We start from the raw sequence: 21,647 nt of genomic DNA, 5'->3' as shown, positions 1-21,647 counted from the left end.
TTTTTCAGATTGGAGGGCACTTCTCTAAATATGAGTACAGCTTACCATCACAATCTGATGGACAAAAGAGGTGGTTAACTGGTGCTTAGAGACTTACTTGAGGTGTTTTGTCGCTGATTAACCTAAGGGATGGTCAATTTGGCTCCCATGGACAGAGTATTGGTACAACACATACTATCATGAACCCACCCAAACCACCCCCTTTGAGGTAGTCTATGGAAGAAAGCCTCCTTCTTTGATTAAGGGGATACAAGGTGAAGTGTCAGTAGAAGCAGTCCAACGGGAATTATTAGAGAGGGATGAAGCCTTGATGCAATTGAAGGAACACTTGCAGCGGGCCCAAGGAAGAATGAAAAATCAAGCTGATCTCAAGAGGTAAGAAAGAAGCTTTGAAGTGGGAGAATAGGTTTTCTTAAAATTGCGACCTCACAAACAGAAATCAGTTATGTCCTGAATCAATGCCAAGCTATTTGCAAGGTATTATGGGCCATTTGAAATTATTGGTCGTGTGGGAGCAATAGCTTACCACTTGAAGTTGCAACAGTCTGAATTCATCTTGTCTTCCATGTATCGTTGCTGAAGAAGGCCGTTTGTAATTACAAGGTGTAACTAGAGCTACCTACTGACTTTGAAGATGGTGGAATAAATGTGTGGATGTCAACAATAGTGTTAGTTTCTAGGAACATTGTCAAGCATGGAGACATGGTCAAACAATGGCTTGTGCAATGGGCTGAGAAACCAGCAGAAGCAGCAACATGGGAAATGCAGTAATTATCCAAAGCCAATTTTCTCATCTCAATCTTGAGGACAAGATTCATGTTGATGGAGGGAGTAATGATGGGGATCAAGGAGAAGAAAATGGGCTTGAGGAGAAAGTAATCCATGAAACTTCAGCCAAGCCCAAGGATTGAATAGTGTATGAGGAAAAGAAAGAAATTAGGAAATGTTTGAGACGTGCTGAGTTGACATAGTTATAGAGAGAGAATAGTTTTTGATATATTAGACGTGTTTAATCATGAGTGAGGGGACACTTTTTGGGTTGGAAGTTGTGGGATAGAGTGTTGTTTGGCTTTAGGTAAGGAGTTGTGCTTTAGGGCATTAGAAGGACCATTCTTCTTCTGCATAGTTTCATTTCGTTTGTTGCCAATAATATAAACTTCTTTTATTTTCTCTTAATATTATTGTTTCTACCCCATATCTTGTTCTGTGATTTTTGGGGTCTGTAACAGGTTGATCTAGTCAATTTGATAATCAAGAAATTCTAGTCCTCTTCAATATTGACCTGAATCAACATTTGCTAATTGTGTTTTGCTCATTCATTTACCGATCTATTAGAAACATTTTTATTATTCGGTCTAACATAAGAATGCTTAATGATGTATGATATATTTAGTCAAAGGATAATGTTTAGTTGTTGCTGTCTAACATAAAAATAAAACAAGAAAGCAGTTGATTTTTTATAACAAATTGTGCCATATAAAGAATAGTTTGTTTTCTTCACTGTCTTCTTTTGTAAGATAGATAGGCTTATAGTGTTAGTGTGTGCCTTGAAGGCCAATTCGATGTTGAACCTCACTAGTGTATATTTTTTATCATGTATATTTAATATATGAGACATTTCATATATCATGTTGTTTAGTTAAATTAAAAATCAATGTAGTAATGTCTTTTATTGTGAATTAAATCACTGTTATAGAACAATATTCTTAAATTTGTGTCAACTATTATTGTGAATTTGTGATTTAGGATGACAACAATGCATAGAAATTAATGTGTAGATTGATTACCATATTTTATGGGTCATATGTTCAAGATATCATGTCTCCACTTCGGCACATATTAAAGGTATGTATTAGATTGGTCCACCATAAGAATATTACATAAATCATAACGTGTTATAAGTGTTTCTTATAGTAATAATCATATACACGGTCTTTTAATTTGATAATTTTGTAAATAGGGGGTTGCATGTTTTAATGTCATCAAATGTTGCTTGTGGTAACATGATTATAAGTTCGGTTATTAGACATACTACCTCATATGCAAAGGGATGTGGTAACCTAGAAGATATTCATTCCTTCTATAGAGGGGGAGTTAATGCAAAATGCATGAATGCTAGCAAAGTGATTGATAGAATTAGTCGTTTAACTAACTGATAATTATAAAATGATATTAAAGAAGGAATTTTGTTACAATAATGAGTGTATATATATATAAAATAAGATTATAAGCTTAAAAGTTGTATGAAGTAGTGTTACAAAATATGATACCAAAATGCTTTAAGTTACTAAAATAAGTTTATTTACCAAATAAGTTTAAAATAATGAACTATATAAGGGTGAAATGCTCCATTCCTTGTAATTGTAATAGTAAAATACGATTTTGGTTTTGCTATCAACATATTAGGAACTTACAAGGTCCCACATTTAAAACAGGCTTAAATTGCAAATTTAATTAATAAGATGGATGTCATTAGGAATCCAATATTACAACTCTTAAGCTTGTTAGGACATTTAGTAAGATTGAGTGGGTTAGCCCAAATTGAAGATTCTTGGTGCACAAGTCTAACTTAAGTCAGATAATGAGTAGGCAATAGCCCACCATAACTCTTTAGGTGAATACGTTACTTATATAAAAGATATATTTGTGCATCATAAGCGAAAAATGCTCTCTCAGAACTCTAGCATCACTGAGGGGGGAGGGAGAGAGAGAGCACGAGGAACACTTTCGATAACTATTATTTTTGTAGTTTAATTTAGATAAATTTTAAGGAAAAAATCATTACTATAAATAAAATACGTGATTCAATTTAGACCAGTTTGAGAATAATATTAAAATCAAATCAATCTTTTTGTGGCTTGAATGATATTTTTTTTCTCAATTTTTTGTTTTATTTTTTTTAAGGGAGACAACTTCAATTTTTTGTTGTTGCCAGTGAAAAAAATTTTCATTGATTAGAGTACGAACAGATCTTTAACCAATACATAAATTCTTTTAAAGACTATTTTTTATTGAATATTTGTTTATTAAATAAAAAATCAACTATATAATAAATGTGAATAAATAATGTCTCGAAAACATTAAATCTCACCCTTAATTATAAGTTAGTCTAAATAATAAATCACAAATAATAAATTATTTTATTTTATTTTAAAAAATACATCCCATAAAATTTATGAGAACCCAAATTCAAACTAAAGAAAATGCAATTTTTTTCAAAATTTTCAATTAATAATTTGTTCGATATTATTATTATTATAATATCTATTTAGATGTGTTCTTTAACATTCCTAATGGGCTAGGCATGATAATGTAAGTACAGGTGGGATATACGAGGCAATCCACCCCACCTCTAATAAGTCTACAATTAAATGGGACAACTTGTATAGGTCTGCATTTTGAATTTACATATGTAATAAGCCCATGTAAGCCTGCAGTTAAACGGGTAGATCTTTGGGTCAGCTTGCGCATTTTTTATTTTATTTTAATACATTAAAATAATTAAGTTATTTTTTAATTTCTAAGATATAAAAATTATAGTTAAACCAGTTGGTCGCTAATGCTGTGGACTTCACACGTTTAACTCACAAAGTACGGGTGAGATTTAAATTGTTTTTTGTTTTACTTGCAGCCTTTCTCATTCTAATCCTAAAAGTCCTGTGAAATGTTATTCTTGGTGTTTTACTATGTAATAATGCATTATTTACTTTGAATGGGAATTTATGGTTAATCATTTTAAATCATATGCAAAAATATTATAACAGTCGAAATTTTAAAAGAATTTTTCCTTTTTAAAAAATAACTTTGATGTGTTTTTTTTTTCCAAAAAAAAAATGTTTCATTGATGAAGGGAGGAAAAAAGATTAATCTCTTTTGAACATTTTTTATATATGTTTATCGCAAAAATCACCTTTGGTTTTGCATTCAGCAAAATATAACTTTTTTAACATATAAATTTCTCAATGGACACCAAGAACTTCTCAATAAATTAGAAGGATACTTCTTGCTTTGATATTGTCATTCAAAAAATGCTTACTAATTATGAGGTATGACAATGCATTAATCGAACCTTCTTCGTTGATAGCAAGCTAGGCAAAGACACTAACGGAGGTGGACATATGTACTGTAATTTAAATTTCTTATAATCATGTGTTATCATTGTCAAATAGACGTATAACTGAAATTATTTCTATTATTTAAAAATTTAATAAATTTATATTGTTTGAGTTGGTTGTCTAACTATTTATATACAAAACAATATTATCAATACTGAATGACGATTCATGACAGAAAGTAAAAAGAAATATCATAAAATTATAGCAGATGCTATGGTGTGTGTATATATATATATATATATATAGGGATGACATCTTCTTACATTAGTATAAATTTAAAAATTCTTACATTCAATTTGAATAACTAATATCTAACGGAGTTATAGTTTATTATTTCACTAATCGTTATATATAAATTAAATAAAAAGTTCATATTAAGTACTAGAGCTTTTAGATTTATTCTAGTATGAAATTTCTTTCACACCCACCTATATATGGAATTTTTAGTCTAATCCACTTGACTAATTAGGTGAATAAGTTGGGCTTGTGAGTCAATGAAATAACTTGTCTTTTTTTTTAAAATATGTTTTTAATATTATTAATAACTTTATTATTTTTTATATAAATTTAATTTAAATACATTTATAATATTAAAAAATTTGCAATATGTAAATTAATTAGTAAAGTTATTTCAACTTAACCTATAATTTTAAATTTAAGTGACAGTAAATACAATTATATTAAATATTTAAAAGAAGAATAAGTCTCATTTAACTCAAACAAAATTATTTTTTTGTAATTAGAATAAAAAATATATAAAAAGAATTACGTAGTTATTCAATATGATATATGTAATAAATGATGTAGAAATCATATATAAATTATATTTTAATTAATTCATAATGTATTTTTTTTTATCTTGAGAATGTGTTAAAATGAAACCTATATATAATATTTTTATATGTTTATTATTAAATAGATTGACTCATTAACCCGCGGACCACCAACATTATTGTACCAGACCAATTGGGTTAGGCCGATTTAATGGTAATTCATCTGAGGTCAATTTTATATTGGCTTAAATTAGCTGATGTACTTAATTCTAAAATATACACTATAAATTATAATTTTTTAACATTTTATCGAATAGAACCGTAACAAAACTTTTGAATAAGTAGTTTTTATCACATCATAATCCAAACGCCCCTTTAAAAAAGCGGCGCCAATCCGGCGCGCGAAATTTAAAAAATTTGACATACATGGTAAAAGAATTTGGAACGAAAACTCGCAAATAGTGGCTATGATGCCATTTTACGTTGTTTTCTTGTCTGATCGCAGCTTGTTGTATGCGTATACATGGATTCAATCCCAAGCCTTGAGAGCTTCAATTCCGAGGTACCAATTTTCCTATTTCCTACATCCTCATCTGGTTTTTCCCTTTATTGTTTTGATGCTGAGAAATTGCTGGAAAATAGTGCGACATTTTTTGCCCCCCTTTTTGTATAGGTCCCAGGTTCCTGGTCCTCGCTTTCGTGCCCTTCTGGTTCGTATTATTTTCTTATCAAAGTTTTGATATATAAACAGAAAATCAACCCCAAAACCTCTTTTGATTTCTGTGTTTTGTCGGTGTGTCTGTTAGAGCCTCCTGATGTGGGGAATTGGTTCTCAAGCTATGAGTATCGCTCTCCCGAACCGGATTCGAATTTTAGTGTCGAAGATTCTGCTTTCAGAGAAAGCGAATCCCATAAAGGTGATGATGATGCAGAAAGGGTCAGGGTTTATGGTGAAGGCGTTGCGACGGGGAGGCTATTCCAATGTAGCAGAACTTGTGTTAAAGAAAATGATCAGAACGAAGACCTTTGCTTGAACAAGGTAGAGCTTATACTCAATTTTTCATTTTTGAATTGAGGGAAGAAAGAAATTCAGATTATTGGTACTTATTGATTTTAGTATTTTTAGGGTTTAGAAATCAAGCTAACAGATGGGGATTTTAGATTTTTGTATCTGATTTTTATTTATTTTCTTTTTTTCCCCTCTGCACAGAATATGGAGTCTTTCAGCTCTAGTTCACTCCTTTCTGGTTTGTACTGTTGGCACACTTCTTTTAGAATTTCTTCTGCAAAAAATAGCTATAATTTGGTTGGCAAGAAAATTTCTCTGCAGTCCTACGTATTCAATTATTTCAGCTTGTGTTATTGGATTCAGAGCCTCCAGACATCGGAAACTGGTTTTCAAGCTACGTTTATGAGTCACCAGTGTCCGATACAAGTAGTCCTTTTAGAGATGAAGTTTCTGAAGAGAATGAGTGTAGGGAGGAAAGGTTGGATTTTGAAGTCGTGAATGACGGTGAATGCAGGTCTGAGAATGTCAACCTGAAAGGGTGTGCTGATCCCAATATCTCTTCTGATAAAAACACCAAGGTAAAGCAAAAGCACCGTTAATGCAGGGTACTCATTCTTGATTTCTCTATTAAAACCTTTCTGTTTTATTACCCAGGGTAAATAACACGTTTACTTGCTACACGTAATTTCTGATATAAGACTGAATTAGAGTATGCCAATAAAAATTTATGCTCAATTTCCCTTAGAAATAGAATGCTTCACTAACAGTTAGCCATTTTTCTTGAACTTTGTTTAACGATAATTAAATTGTTAGTATAGACACTGTTTGTATACGCTAACTAATAGCGTATCAGGTTTTTTTCCTTGTGAAAGGAAGTTTGGTTAATATATGACTCAAAATGTGTCCATTATTTTCCTCCAACTCATCTGTGCTGAGTGTTTTTCTTTGGTGTTGAAATCACAGGGTGATGATAGTGCTGAAATGAAGAAAAATTTAACCACTGCTAATACTGCCGATTTAGAAAAGATTGTGCAGCCATGCATTCAAGAAAAGACACCGCACAATATTCTTGGTCACACCAAGTACGAAGAGACATTGAACCTGAATCAGGGAATTCCTGGTTGTGAGGGACGACATCTAATGTCATTGGATACTGATAGATGTGCAATGAGACCTCCAAAATGGGTACAAAAGAATGATACCAAAGAATCAAAATCAAAAGCTGAAATCCTGCATGACAAGCTTGACTTGAGTGCAAGTTTAGTTAAAACCTCAGCTAGAAGTGCAACTTGTATAAGCAATAAAGAAAATGATGGTTTTGTCACAACAAGGAAGAGCAGTTGCACAAGAGAAAATGATGAAAATTCTTGGAAGAAACCAGAAATGATATTACCAGAGCATTCAGCAAGTGCAGGGACAGTTCTTTTGGCATGTGAAAAGCGTGCTGTTACAAAGAGGAAGGCATTGACAGAAGCAACAAATCTTCAACAATCCAGTGCCATGGGGATAACAGGGAAATGGCAATGCCCACAGAAACATAGGCCTAATGTTGGACCTACTATGAAACAACTTAGGCTTGAGCGATGGGTTCATAGAGTTTGAGAAGATATTATTTCTATTTATATAAAGGTGTAACCCTGATTGACTGACCACTAGACAAGCATTTTGATTGCATTACATATTATTTTCATTCTGTTATTCTAGTTCTAGTTTATTATTGAATTCCTTCACCATTAGATCCATTTACAACAGTGAGAAGGAAAATAAGGTAATCTACTAGCAAACCAAGAATGTATGAGATATTTTAGGAAATAAGAAAAGTACAAATTTTAAAATGATTATAGGGTGTTACTAGTCTGAATGATAAAATGCCTTTATCATAAAATTTATAGTTATGACATTGCAATAGTTATGTGGCTTGGCTATGACGATCAAGATATTAGATGAGTTAAGGATTTCAATTTCAATTTTGATATTAAAAGATTATGTCATTAAAATAAAATTTGAGTTGGGTGATAAAGTTGTAAGGATTTATGTGTATTTGTTTAAAACTAATATATTGGAGTGTGGTGCATGCTAGGCAAGAAAGTAACAACCATACTGAATCAATGTCTATAAAATTTAGTGAGCATTTAATTGAGAAGATATATATTCAAATGTATTTAATTAATTTAAATAAATACAAAATCTCTGATGAAAAATACTTGTGGTTTAGAAAATACAATTTAGATAGATAAAATATTAAATTTTAAAGATAAACAAATAATCCAAAAGTGTGGAGATTTGACATAAAAAGAAAAGAAAATTTAATAAAAAACCACAAAAGTAATTGAAGTTTAAATTTTAGAAAAAGACATAAGATCTTTTCATTGGTTATAAAGATCTAAAATACTCTTTGTTAGAAGTCATCTTCTTATTTGGAGTAATTTTTAGAATTGAGTTAGGTATGGTATCATTTTTAATTCAATAATAAAATCTAACTAAATTCAATATTGAGTTACAAAATATAGTTAACATATTTTTTATAAGACTTGGACAATCTTTTCTCTTAACTTACTTTTTAAAGTTTAATTAGGTCTAAATCATTTTAACACAAATAAAAATTTTAAAACAATTAATAATTTTGATTTTTAAAAATAGAAAAAAATAATGAAATAACTCATTGTAAGAGAAAAATAATAAAGTATATCCTGACATAAGACTTATATTTATAATACGTGAGTTGAGCAGATAATTATTTTGTTAACTTTCTTAACTTAATTAGAAAACTAATGTACTCCTACAACAAAAACATATACGCTCTAAGGAAAGCCTTGACCCTAAGAAAAGCTTTTTCAGTTTTAGGAACATATGTTTTTTTCCTATTAAAATTGTTATTTGTTAGTTGTGGAGAATATGGGCCTGATTGTTGTGGACTAACGGCCCACTAAGGCCCTGCGCAAGACTATAAAAGGATGGCATTGAGAACGGAAGAGCGAGCACTGAGCAGAAAGAAGGGAAATCCAATGACTACATTAGACGAAAGAGCTTCTGCTAAAAGATGGCTTCCTCTCGAAGCTAACCCTGACGTCATAAATCAGGTTATCCGTAATGCCTTTCTATTTTTGCGAATTTGTTATTTTTTTTATGCGATTATGATGGTAACAAATTTTAATTGAGAATCATTTTTAGAGTTTGTAGTTACACTTTTTTTTTTTGGTTTTGGTACTAAAGGCATGCATAGTTAAAGTGTGTAATTGTTTTTGGTTGATTTCAGTTCCTTTGGGGGCTAGGGCTTCCAGCGGATGAGGCAGAATGTTATGATGTTTATGGCTTAGATGAAGAGCTTCTGGAAATGGTTCCAAAACCTGTTATTGCCGTCCTTTTTCTTTATCCCATAACAACTAAGGTTTTTTTATTCCCTCCTACAACAACTCTTTACTTTTTCTATGTATGTATGATTTTTTATTTTCCACTGATTTTGTCAAATTTTACTGTTCTCAGACTGAAGAGGAGAGGTTGCAGCAGGAAAATGAAAATAGGGTGAGTGGACATGTGGTGTGATCTTCTCAACACTTCCCCTGGTTCTAGGAATTGCATGTTTTGTTTGGCAATTAATAGTGTATGTCAAGGTCTCACTTCATGTAGTAAATAGTAGTCTGGTAATTTTTTATTTTGGATAGCATATGGTGTAATATTATTGAACATTAATTATTTAACTACATGCTGTGTGTTCTGGTGCAGGAGTATAACAGTAGAGTGTATTTTATGAAGCAAACTGTGGGTAATGCTTGTGGTACAATAGGACTGCTGCATGCTCTTGGCAATTTGACTTCTGAAGTCAAGCTAGGTTAGTTTTCGACAGCTAACCTCTCTGTTAAGAACTTTCGTGCATCTGATCATTAATTGTCATGTAGTTACTGTTGCTTTTGTCAGTTGAGGGGTCGTTCTTTGATAAGTTCTTTAAATCCACTGCAAGCTTGAATCCATTGCAGGTTACTCCTTCCCACCCTACTTTCAATCTTTCTTTCTTGTATATCGATTTATGCAAGCATAGACAGTGTTGATCAGTTAAAAAGGAATTTTTGTTTTTCAATTCTTAACTTCTACATCATACAGCGTGCAGCATTTCTTGAGAATGACAGAGAAATGGAAGTTGCTCACTCAGTGGCAGCAACTGCTGGTGATACAGAGGTAATTTATTGATTGTAGCATCACTCATTGGGGAATATGTGATATATTATGGAACTGCTATAATCTATGGTTCAGTCGTCTTTTTTTTTTTTTATAAATATAATCCAATGAATTTGGATTGGTTTTGGTCTTCTTGTTACTTGTTAGTTACTATCTTTAGTCTTTGGATGTGTTAAATGATACATAGCCAGTGGTTTTATATAACTTCATTAAATTAAATTAGTAGGTTTCTGTTGTGATGAGTAATCTTGGGAATCTGAGTCTTGGCAAAAGACTAGCAATGTGAATAAAGGAAAGGGCAATGTTGCAAAACTAGGGATTGCTCTGTTCAGGTTTCATGTTATTATGTAACATCTGTGCTTTATACAACTGATAAATGTTTGTAAACCTATTGCATGCCGTTTACCTTTTGAGTTCACGGGAGTAATAATTTTATGAATTTATATTAACATGTTTGAATCAAACCTTGCTTCATAGTTGAATTCATCTACCTTGAAGTTGTATGACTCACACACAATGTTCATGAGGATTTGCTGGGAAAAGGGGGATGGAAAGAGAAGAGGAAGTTTCTTTCTAAATTGAAGATTTAATATGATTCACTTAATATAGTGCTAAGATATATCTTTTTCACTCTCTCGTCTTACCATCTACTTTTTTGTTTTCAATATTTGTAATGCAGGCGTCAGACAATGCAGATGCTCATTTCATATGCTTTGCTTGTGTGGACGGTAATTTCTTTATATAATTGATTCTGCATATATCACAGTAATTTTTTATTTCTTCCTTTTACCTTTTGTGCATTTTATCTTGGACTAATTAATGCACTTGGGGTCATACGCAGATGAACTGTATGAACTTGATGGAAGAAAGTCAGGGCCAATATCTCATGGTCCATCTTCTGCAAGAACTTTGTTAAGGGTAAGTAGGACATTTGTTAAGGCTATGATTGTTCTTTTTTTTGTTTTCTTAAAAGTCTCATGTTCAGGAAACGATCTATTCGTTTTGCATATGCATATATAGAGAAAATGTTCCTTTTATGTTGTTTTCAAATGGCCATGCTTATATAGTAAAGTAGGTCAGGCAATTTGTCTGGACCAAGCATCCACTTTCTTTGGACCAGTTTTATAGGTACATTATGCTTTAAACTTGTTTGGTAATTGAGGCTGGTGACTGTATGCATGAACCATCCAAACAAAGAACATATCCCTCTGGTCCTCAGCCCACCCCTTTCTGCCAGTTGGTGCTACTTTCCTAGTTAGCTATCATCTTTGCATGTGTATTGTGCCCCTGCAGTGCATTCTTGCTGTCAAATTTGGTGGGATTGTGCTGACTTTTGATCATGGCATTTTCAACCCTGCTGGGTTTGTCATCCCGTGTTGAATTGCTGGGTTTGCTCCCATCATATTATATATCGGCTTTCATTATAATCTAAGATACTTTATTATTATTAATTTTAAAATTACTAATTTATATTCAAATTACCACAGGATGCAGCTAAAGTTATACAGGGCATGATCCAGAAAAATCCAGACTCCCACAACTTCAATGTCATTGCCTTATGTAAGAAATCCGGGGAATAAATATTAAGCTTATCTGGTTAGGCTTGTTGGGGTCATGTGTCATGTCGAAGTAAACTATATATCTTTAACTCATAGCCAGTGCGTGTACTTGGATTCTATTTTCATAAGTGATCTAGGACGTAGAGCCTCTTCGATTTCAGATTAATGCGATACGAGTTTCTTGCACGATGAGCCACGTGAAAGAAATTTCAAAGGTAACCTGTCATTTGTAGCGATATGGAATAATTTTCGTCGTATGCTAAACACAGTTCTGAATGGCATCTGCATGGTCCGAGGGACATGGAAGTTAGTCCTTAGAAGGAAGCAAATTTCTGCCAACTCAACTGATTCTTCTGTAATGGCATATGAGGAACTTGTTAATGTCTCGTCCAGAGTAAAGAAGATGCTTCTAGTTCGACAGAATCGTAATAAATTGTTTCGGGCGAACAAATTGAGACACGAGAAATTCATAAATACATTGCCCGAGGTAGCGAAGCGCACTGTAATTTTCATAACTACCCGTATCTTTTAGACGTTGTGTTTATCTTTTCATTATAACATTGAAATTTTAGCGTAAGGAAGTCACCAATATATAACAAGGAAGGAAGCTAAGATGGCATATGAGATTTAGCCTTGCCTTTACAGCATGCCAATACGCAATATACAACCCATTGACCAAAGGAGCCTCTAATAGCATATATGCAAAGAAGACCAGCGATCGTATGGTGCTTCAATAAGAATAATTTTGTTGGCACTTGGTAGTTTGCTGAAGAAGTCGCCAACTTATCAAGCCGATGGAATATTAATTTTGAGAATATCGTTGGGCTGACATTCTCTTTAAATATATGCTCAAATCTGGAAGATAAGCAAATATCCAGACTTGATGTCAATGTCATTTACTCGTCATTATACAAAGAAAAAGAGTTTTGTTAAAGGTTTGAGGATAAGCAACTTTGTGGTACGTTTTACATATTTTATTTTTTCTATTCTACATTTTAGTTGGATTAAATCATACTTTTTTCTTATCTTGTTCTGATATGCTCCTTTTTATTAAATGCCATAAAACATGTAATGCAACTCCTGTTTTCCGTCAACCAGACCTATCTTTTTATCGATGTAGTCCCAGGGATAATGAAAGTTTTCGTGCTAACCTTTCCTCAATAAATCGATTACAAATATGGCAACATAACATATAAGCTTATCAACATTTGAGTAAGGCTAGAAAATAAACTAATAAAGAATAGGAAAAAAATGCAATATGTGTAATAGTTGTACAAGAATTGGAATTGTTACTTAGAACCAACGTTGGAGGCACCTTTCCTCCTGCAATTTGTTTGGCTGAATGGCAGTTAAGACTTAGGATATCGATTATATGGAATAAGGAGGGGGTGGGTTTGGGACTTCAACTAAGCCTTCTAACATTTGCATGACCATCCCCATTGTTGGTCTCATTTCATGATGCTCTTGAATGCACCAAATTGCTATTTTTACCCACTTTTGTACCCTGCCATTGTCAGCCAAGGCATTCTTATCATTCTCCACAAGTGCATCAATTCTTCCTTCCATATAGCAATCATAAGCCCAATCTGTTAATATTGCCTTCTCTTCCTCCCCAGACTCCATCAGCATCACACTTCTTCTACAGCAAATTATTTCCAACAACATCACACCAAAGCTATAAACATCCACTTTAACTGTCACAGGAACATTCTTGAACCATTCAGGAGCCACATATCCTCGAGTTCCTCGAATCATGGTATTGGTTCTACTTTGGTCAGACAACAACAACTTGACCAGCCCAAAGTCAGAGATCTTTGCATTGAAATGTTCATTTATGAGTATATTTTGAGGTTTAATATCACAATGAATGATAGGAGTGTCACACTCTTGGTGCAAGTACACCAACCCTCTTGCAATCCCCAGAGCAAATCCAACCCTTACATTCCAAATGGGTTTGGATTGCCCAAATAGAAACTCTGCAAGAGTACCATTGCTCATGAACTCGTAAACAAGTAGTCTATGGACTCCCTCATCACAAAATCCGATCAACCTTACCAAATTTTTGTGGTAAGTTCTACCAATGGCACTCAACTCAGTCCTGAATTCCTTCTCTCGTTCTTGTGCCAATCTGTCCAATCTCTTGACGGCAACCACATTATGAGTCGCTGCTATTAGTTTGCCTTTGTACACAATGCCAAAGGAACCCCTTCCTAGTTCTTCACTAAAACCCCATGTGGCTTCTTTCAATGCTTCATAGGTAAACGAATGTAAATTTGTTTCCAGAAGACTTGGAGCTTGTACAATCCTTATTGGCTTCAAGACAAGGACCAAAACAACAGTAGCCATGAGTATACTATTCATGACAGTGGAACCAATAAGTAAACCTTGAAGAATTGTCTTAACTCGACCTTTTTTCTTTGAATCAGGACTAGTGGGAGGACCAAGGTTACCCAAAGAGGCAATTCTTGTTTTGATAAGGGCCAATTGACCTCCACTCTGTGCTCTTCCATTAGCAAAGCAATCTTTTCTTCCAACAAGTTTGGTTGTTAAAAATGGCAACATCGCACATGCAATCTTGCAAGCAAGATTGTTGGCAGTCCTGTTGAGAGTAAGGTTTCATCATTTCATAATCTGATAGAGGCCAGTCCACATCCCTAAGAATCTTAAATTCATATATCTCTTCTAGTCGAGCTTTCAATCCTCCATCATTATCTACTCCACAACCGAGGGTAAAATTGGGTTGGCATCCACCAAATTGATTACTAGGGTCCATCAACGAATACCCATCAGGGCATGTGCAAGTAGGCCTCTTATTTTGCATGGAGCAGTAGCTATTATAGCCACAGGAACCACTACCCATGTCATTGAATATTGCAATACAAATGTTATCAGGAACATACCGCACAATTGTCCACCCTTGGTTGGCACTACTAGTGTTCCTTGGATGAGCATATTGCGTGAAAACTCCATTGAAGTCAAGTGTTGTTCTATAGTAATACCCCTTTGGATCAAGAGTTGAGTCACCCCATGCTGAACCTTGAGGTTGGATTCTAGTCCCATTCACTGTCTCTACTAAAATATTCCCTAATTCATCAAAAACTAATCGTGAAGCAGAATCAGGAGTATTAAATCTATAATAAAACTTGTATCGTAGTTGGGTAGGCCATGCAAGTGGGCTCATCTGCAAGATATTAGTACTATCATTACCATCCTGAAAATAAAGTTGGAACCTTCCATTTGTGTAATTGGTATCTGAGAATCTAGAAGTTAACATGCCATCTAGCTCCAAGGTTTGTTTAGGCAACAACGTGTCTGTGGGGTTCTTGAAACTTTCCCACACAAGAGTAGAACTCTTGTTTACAAGAACAAAGTTGCCAGTGTCAAGCATAGCTCCATAGGAAACAGCAACGTTTGGTTGTGCTGTCCATATGGAATCTCCTTCAGGACTTATCAGCATAAGCCCTCCTGATGTGAGTTGAACCTGTGATCCTGTTGGTGCTGTTGTGAGAATTTCATTTGCTTTTGCATTCCAAACGATGGTCTTGTCGGGTATTTTGTCATACCATATAGCAACCATGAAGAGATTTGTGTCATTAAGTTGGCGAAATCCGAAAGCAAACTCACCCGAGGGTGAAAGCCATGCATCTTTGTCATGGGTGGAGAGTGTGGAACTTCGAGTAACGTTTCCAAAAACTAACAAGAACTGAAGAAAGAGAAGGGAATAGATGAAAAGGGTGGGAGAAGCCATGGTTTCTTAGAGAAGTGCTAGAAGATATTCGGGCAATGGCTTTACTTGTATAATTTTAATTAAGACACCAGTTAAAAGAATAAAATGTAAATTTTTTTGGTTAAAAATATTATAATACAATTTCCTTGTGACTTTTAATATAATTTAGCATAATTTTTAATGAAAGATTTTTACTTTCAATTTTTTCACATGAGTAAAGTATACCAATTGAGCAAGTAATTGACAATTAGGGCTAATTAATAGTGACTGAATCAGCTGTACGATGAAGATAGACATGCTGAGGGTAGAGAATTCAAAGAGTAAGTATGATGTTGCATGAAAGGTTGGCAATTGGCATGATTGGATACCGATGGATCCTTAGTAAGAATACTCTGACTAACGTGGCTTTTGGAGAAGCAATAAATAATAATAGAATAATGAACTTGAATGCTGTTCAATTAAAGTGGTGTCCAATATTCAACAAGTGGATGGCATCTTTCCTTATAAGGAATTAATTAATAATTATTCCACTTTAAACGCTGCTGCTTTTCTCCTCCATGGTTTGACCAATTATTTTATTATTCTATCCACTAAGACTTGAAAATTCATTTTTTACGAATTTTAATTGACAAGATCTAATGATTTAGAGTATTTATTGACTCGTTAAAAACGCTGAATAAGTCTCTTCATAAGTTCATAACAATGAAGATGTTTTCTATTTAAATAAATGTGCAAATTACTTTACAATTTTATTTTATTATAGTTTTTAAAAAATATATAAATAAAGTACTATTTTATATTTGTATGTCAACCTACATTAGTCCCGGGAGCTACGACAAAATATTTGGAAATTAATCAAAATTTATTTATAAAGAAATGTTAGTTTTTAATTTTCTTAAATATTTATTTCCGATCGTCCTACTTGTAGTTGTACCCTCGTACTCTAGAAATATTTACTTAAAACGATAGACAAAATTTATTCGCATAATAACTTTTTTACATGATATTCATTTTACTTGAAAAATATTTTTCAAAACTTAATAAAATAAAATTTCCCGTGCCTTTATTTTAAGACTAATATCTATTTATTTGAGGGGTATTTCAATTTTCTCAAAATAAGGTTTTAAGTCTAACTTTGTACAAATAGAAAAGATGCCAATAATTTTTTTTTTCACTTCAATAAATTCACTCAATTCAACTTAAATTAATAGGAACATAAGGACATCAAATCTATAAAATAAAATAAAATCTATAGTACGAAAGTGATGGATTCTTTTTTTTTTGGACGAGAGTAATGGATCTTCTTAAATATATTCAAAACCTCGAACCCACTTGAAAATTGGGCCTCAGTAATACAGATTGCAGAGTGTAAAAATGAATATGTAATTTTAGTCCAGTAAAAAGACTCTGCCTTTGAGCCTATTGCCAATCCGATTCAAGGTTCATAGTTTGCGAGTTAAACAAAAACTGTAAATTAGTCTGAATTGTAATTCTAGAGCTTAATTGTCAAGATCAAATGACAAAAATACCAAATCTAGCAAATTAATAATTATGATAGTTTCCTTTATTAAAAATAAATTTAATTATTAATTCTTGTAATATTTTCATTAAAATTATGCATATTAAATTTTATATAATTTAGATATTATTATATGTATAATCTAAGAAATTATTTATTTATACTTAAAATAATATACTATTTATTAAAATATAGTGAGTAATAAAGTATTAATTAATAATCAAATTGTGTCAACTTTTATAAACTTATTTTACTTTATAAATGTTTTTAACTAAAAGATTAGATCAATTAAGTTTATTTTTAAAAGTAAATTTTATTAAACTCAACTATGAGATTGAAAAAAAAAAACTAATAATAGTAAAGTTTTGTTAAAAAAAAGTATTTATTTTATTTTTATAACTTCAATAAAAAATTTCTAGATACTTAAAATCACACTTAACGAAACTCTTTAAAAATAGTCACATAAGCATTCATTAAAAAAAAGCCATGAAAAAAGTGAGAAAATCGTATATAGATGAATACCAGGGCCATATTTTGGACCATTATTCTTTTGCTGATGGCCATCAATTAACCTAGATGAAAGAATGAGGCGCTGGTGGATCAGGGACTTCAACAAAGCCTTGTAGCATTTCGATGACCAACCCCATTGTTGGCCTCATTTCAGGATATTCTTGAATGCACCAAATTGCTATTTTTACCCACTTTTTTAACCTTCCAATGTCAGCCAAAGCATCCTTGTCATTCTCCACAAGTGCATCAATTCTTCCTTCCATATAGCAATCATAAGCCCAATCTGTTAATATTGCCTTCTCTTCCTCCCCAGACTCCATCAGCATCACACTTCTTCTACAGCAAATTATTTCCAACAACATCACACCAAAGCTATAAACATCCACTTTAACTGTCACGGGAACATTCTTGAACCATTCAGGAGCCACATATCCTCTAGTTCCTCGAATCATGGTATTGGTTCTACTTTGGTCAGACAACAACAACTTGGCCAACCCAAAGTCAGAGATCTTTGCATTGAAATATTCATCTATGAGTATATTTTGAGGTTTAATATCACAATGAATGATAGGAGTGTCACACTCTTGGTGTAAGTAAACCAACCCTCTTGCAATCCCCAAAGCAAATCCAACCCTTACATTCCAAATGGGTTTGGATTGCCCAAATAGAAACTCTGCAAGAGAACCATTGCTCATGAACTCGTAAACAAGTAGTCTATGGACTCCCTCGTCACAAAATCCAATCAACCTTAACAAATTTTTGTGGTAAGTTCTACCAATGGCACTCAACTCAGTCCTGAATTCCTTCTCTCGTTCTTGTGCCAATCTGTCCAATCTCTTGACAGCAACCACATTATGAGTCGCTGCTGTTAGTTTGCCTTTGTATACTATGCCAAAGGAACCCCTTCCTAGTTCTTCACTAAAACCCCATGTGGCTTCTTTCAATGCTTCATAGTTAAACGAATGTAAATTTGTTTCCAAAAGACTTGGAGCTTGTACAATCCTTTTTGGCTTCAAGACAAGGATCAAAACAACCGTAGCTATAAGTAAACTGTTAATAACAATAGAACTAATTAGTAAACCTTTAAGAATTGGCTTAACTCGACCATTGTTGTTTGAATCAGGAGCAGGGTGAAGTTCCACGGTTGCATTAGGAAATAAGTCACGACTAACTCTTGTTTTGATGTAGACAAAACTTTGATTACGGACTTCTTCTCTTCCATTAGCAAGGGGAAATCTTTTCTTAAAACAAGTGTTACCGCCTAAGATGGCAGCAGCACACTTGCAATCCTGCAAGCAAGATTGCTGGCAATCCTGTGGAGAGTAAGGTTGTAACTTTTCATAGTCTCCCGAAGGAAAATTAAAATCTCTCGATTCATACATGTTGTATAGTTCTTCTGGCCGTTCTTGAATATCCGCTCCACAAACGAGGGTGAAATTGGGTTGGCATCCACCAAATTGATCACTTGGATCCACCAACGAATACCCATAAGGGCATTTGCAAAGAGGCCTCTTATTTTGCATGGAGCAGTAGCTATTATAGCCACAAGCACCGCTACCCGTGTCACTGAATATTGCAGTGCAAATGTTATCAGGAACATACCTCACAATTGTCCACCCTTGGTTGCCACCTGTGTTCCTTGGATGAGCATATTCCGTGAAAACTCCATTGAAGTCAAGTGTTGCTCTATAGTAATACCCCTTAGGATCAAGAGTCGAGTCACCCCATGTTGGATCTTGAGGTTGGATTCTAGTCCCATTCACTGTCTCTACAAAAATATTCCCTAATTCATCAAACACTAATCGTGAAGCTGAATCAGGAGCATCAAATTTATAATAAAGATTGTAACGTCCTTGAGTAGGCCATGCAAGTGGGCTCATTTGCAAGATATTAGTGCTACTAATACCATCCTGAAAATAAAGTTGGAACCTTCCACTTGTGTAATTGGTATCTGTGAATCTAGAAGTTAGTGTGGTATTTAGGTTGAGAGACAGAGATTGGTTAGGCAACAACGTGTCAGTGGGGTTGTTGAAACTTTCCCACACATTATCAGAATTCACGTCTTGGAGAACAAAGTTGCCGGTGTCAAGCATAGCTCCGTGAGAAACAACACCTTGTGGTTTTGCGGTCCATATGGAACCACCTTCTGGATTTATGAGCGAGAGCCCTTGTGATGTTAGCTGAACCTTTGATCCGGTTGGTGCTGTTGCAAGGTTGTAATTTGTTCTTGCACTCCAAACAATGGTCTTGTCGGGTATTTTGTCATACCAGATGGCAACCATGAACATGGCTTGCTCCGTAGCATTAAGTTGGCGAAACCCGAAAGCAAATTCACCCGAAGATGAACGCCATGGATCATTGTCGTTGGTAGAAAGTGTCGTATTCATATTAACGTTTGCGGAATCTGACAAAACAGCATGAAACACAAGTGGGAGAACAAGGAGGTTTAGGACAGCCATCGATTCCTTCAGAAATACTGCTGCTTAATTTTGGGAAACGTGCATCCCTATTTTAGACGCTGTGTTGTACATATAGCGTCCGTTAAAACGTTCTTTCGAGGAACGTGAGTGTGAATTCCAAACAGATGAATACACACAGTGATTGACTATACTATTCTATGATTAAGAAAGACTATGAATAATATTTAGCACGCAGTTTTCTTCAAGGAGAAAGAGAGAATGAAAATATAAAATATACCATGAATAATGTGATGAAAACAAATTTAAAATAGATGTCAAAAAAGTTTAAAAATATGATTTTATTACATTCACTCCTTAACCATCCAAAATTTTTATGAAACTTAAAATTTATATATTTATCAAGGCTATGTTTGAATGAATTTTTAAATAAATTCTTATAAATATATATATATATATATATATATATATATAATAATTTTTTTCATAAGTTAAAAACAATTAATCTCTTAAATTTAAGAGGAGTTAAATAAAATATTTTTTTAAAATTTCTTAAATAATAAAGAAGTTATTATTTTTAATTTATGAAAAAATTATTAATTTTTTATACTATTTTTTTTCAAAGATTTTTTTAGAAGTTTGTCTATATAAAGTCTAAATTAAAATTATAAGAGTAACTACTAATTCAAACAAGATAATTTCCAGTGAAAAATACTTGTAATTTAGACCAAAAAAATTATATAAATAAAATAAATATTTCTTTTTTAATAAAATTTATTATTATTGTTATTAAAGGTTTAGGTTACAAAATCCTAAAAATACAAGAGTTAAATGATTAAAAATTGACATCATATTTATTTTCCCTCTTTTTTTATGTTGACATGTTTTAGAAAGATACTAACAAAAAACTCACGAAATTATTTAAACCATTCTAACATTTTTGTTGACCAGAATGCCTTATTATTTGTTAAGTAAAAATTTTGTGCACTATTAAAGTGAAATAATAAAAGTTTTAATTTTAATTTTTGAGATATATTTTTAAAATACATATACCGAAAAGATATAGATGTTGTCATTAAAAAGTTAAGTGCACATTAATTTTTTTCACACTGTCACAGATAGTATATTTTAAAAGAATGATGATTATTAAATAAGTAGAAGGAGACGTATCATTTAGAGAAACCCAGAAAGCAAAATGGCCGAAAGGTCAATGCTATGTATCATCATATTGTCATTGGGGGAAAGTGCGGAACAAGGATTAACGTCTGCGAAAACTAACGATGCATGAACAAAGACAAGTTGTTGACCAAAAGAAATGAAGACAACTGGGGGATTTATATGGTTGTGATCCCTATCTTGGGTTTGTCCTTTGAAAAAACAGATAATGAACAGACCAATTATATGCTTTGGCATGTGGTGATTTGTTTTTCGTAATTGAAACGTACCTAATGTAAATATAATGGATTTGATTAAGATTTGGTCTTGATTTTCTTCAAAGTTGAATAATTTAATATCATGATTCATTTTTTGATTGGTGTATTAATTCTTTAGAGTGTTTGAAGTATTTCTGATGGCTAATTAATTTTTTACCATATATGGCCTCATTGTTTTTACCAAGTTTTTAGGATTAAGAACTGTTCTTCTTTTATTAGATGTGTCTCGTAAAGTATATATAGTTAATCTTAATTATTAATTTTATTTCGTAACACGAACTATATTAGATCAACTTCTATCTAAATAGCTCTTAATTGAATTAAACATCCTTATGTTTCCTTGATAATATTCTTTGACTTAATTTTTTTTTCAAAAAAGGGCTTAGGCCATGCTTGGGTTCCTTGAGAAATG

The 21,647-nt window shown here is 32.9% G+C and overlaps 3 protein-coding genes and 1 pseudogene across 8 annotated transcripts; 2 read left to right on the top strand and 2 right to left on the bottom strand.

Annotated features, from left to right (window-relative positions):
• Nucleotides 1–755: 755 nt before the first annotated feature.
• Nucleotides 756–7,499, top strand: LOC113870227. Its single transcript, XM_027506821.1, is given in 7 exon segments — nucleotides 756–875; nucleotides 5,394–5,450; nucleotides 5,562–5,598; nucleotides 5,695–5,927; nucleotides 6,261–6,375; nucleotides 6,378–6,437; nucleotides 6,865–7,499. Coding segments are annotated over 7 exon segments (1,257 nt in total).
• A 1,380-nt stretch (nucleotides 7,500–8,879) lies between these two features.
• LOC113868812 (ubiquitin carboxyl-terminal hydrolase 3-like) lies at nucleotides 8,880–12,720 on the top strand. Of its 6 annotated transcripts, none has more exons than XR_003505427.1 (10): nucleotides 8,881–8,977; nucleotides 9,154–9,285; nucleotides 9,381–9,419; nucleotides 9,621–9,726; nucleotides 9,813–9,871; nucleotides 9,996–10,070; nucleotides 10,548–10,798; nucleotides 10,912–10,988; nucleotides 11,558–11,844; nucleotides 11,899–12,321. XR_003505427.1 is itself a non-coding variant. In XM_027504724.1 (10 exons), the coding sequence occupies exons 1-9, from the start codon at nucleotides 8,903–8,905 to the stop codon at nucleotides 11,448–11,450; spliced, it is 699 nt and encodes a 232-aa protein (XP_027360525.1). In that variant the 5' UTR covers nucleotides 8,882–8,902; the 3' UTR covers nucleotides 11,451–11,458; nucleotides 11,558–12,016. The 6 variants fall into 6 exon arrangements, 4 of the variants coding, with proteins under 4 accessions (XP_027360524.1, XP_027360525.1, XP_027360526.1 ...); XM_027504724.1 differs by adding an exon at nucleotides 11,364–11,458 and having other exon boundaries at nucleotides 8,882–8,977; nucleotides 10,750–10,798; nucleotides 11,558–12,016; XM_027504723.1 differs by having other exon boundaries at nucleotides 8,880–8,977; nucleotides 10,750–10,798; nucleotides 11,558–12,720.
• Nucleotides 12,721–12,997: 277 nt separating this feature from the next.
• On the bottom strand, nucleotides 12,998–15,377 carry LOC113870226 (annotated as a pseudogene).
• Nucleotides 15,378–17,447: 2,070 nt separating this feature from the next.
• Nucleotides 17,448–19,844, bottom strand: LOC113870225 (G-type lectin S-receptor-like serine/threonine-protein kinase LECRK3). Its single transcript, XM_027506820.1, has one exon. The coding sequence runs from the start codon at nucleotides 19,842–19,844 to the stop codon at nucleotides 17,448–17,450; it is 2,397 nt and encodes a 798-aa protein (XP_027362621.1).
• Nucleotides 19,845–21,647: the final 1,803 nt, after the last annotated feature.

Source organism: Abrus precatorius, unplaced genomic scaffold (genome assembly GCF_003935025.1).
Source record: "Abrus precatorius isolate BTA unplaced genomic scaffold, Abrus_2018 Scaffold6, whole genome shotgun sequence".
Classification (NCBI taxonomy): Eukaryota; Viridiplantae; Streptophyta; class Magnoliopsida; order Fabales; family Fabaceae; genus Abrus; species Abrus precatorius.
Note: the sequence above shows the minus strand (reverse complement) of the source record. Positions and strands in the feature narration are given on the sequence as shown.

What these genes read in the sequence shown, in the direction of transcription:
- LOC113868812 (XM_027504725.1), top strand. Translation starts at nt 8,903, where the DNA reads ATGACTACATTAGACGAAAGAGCTTCTGCTAAAAGATGGCTTCCTCTC. An exon ending in ACCCTGACGTCATAAATCAG is followed by an intron (nt 8,978 to 9,153) that starts GTTATCCGTAAT and finishes GGTTGATTTCAG; the next exon opens with TTCCTTTGGGGGCTAGGGCT. An exon ending in ATGCTTTGCTTGTGTGGACG is followed by an intron (nt 10,799 to 10,911) that starts GTAATTTCTTTA and finishes GGTCATACGCAG; the next exon opens with ATGAACTGTATGAACTTGAT.
- LOC113870225 (XM_027506820.1), bottom strand. Translation starts at nt 19,844, where the DNA reads ATGGCTGTCCTAAACCTCCTTGTTCTCCCACTTGTGTTTCATGCTGTT.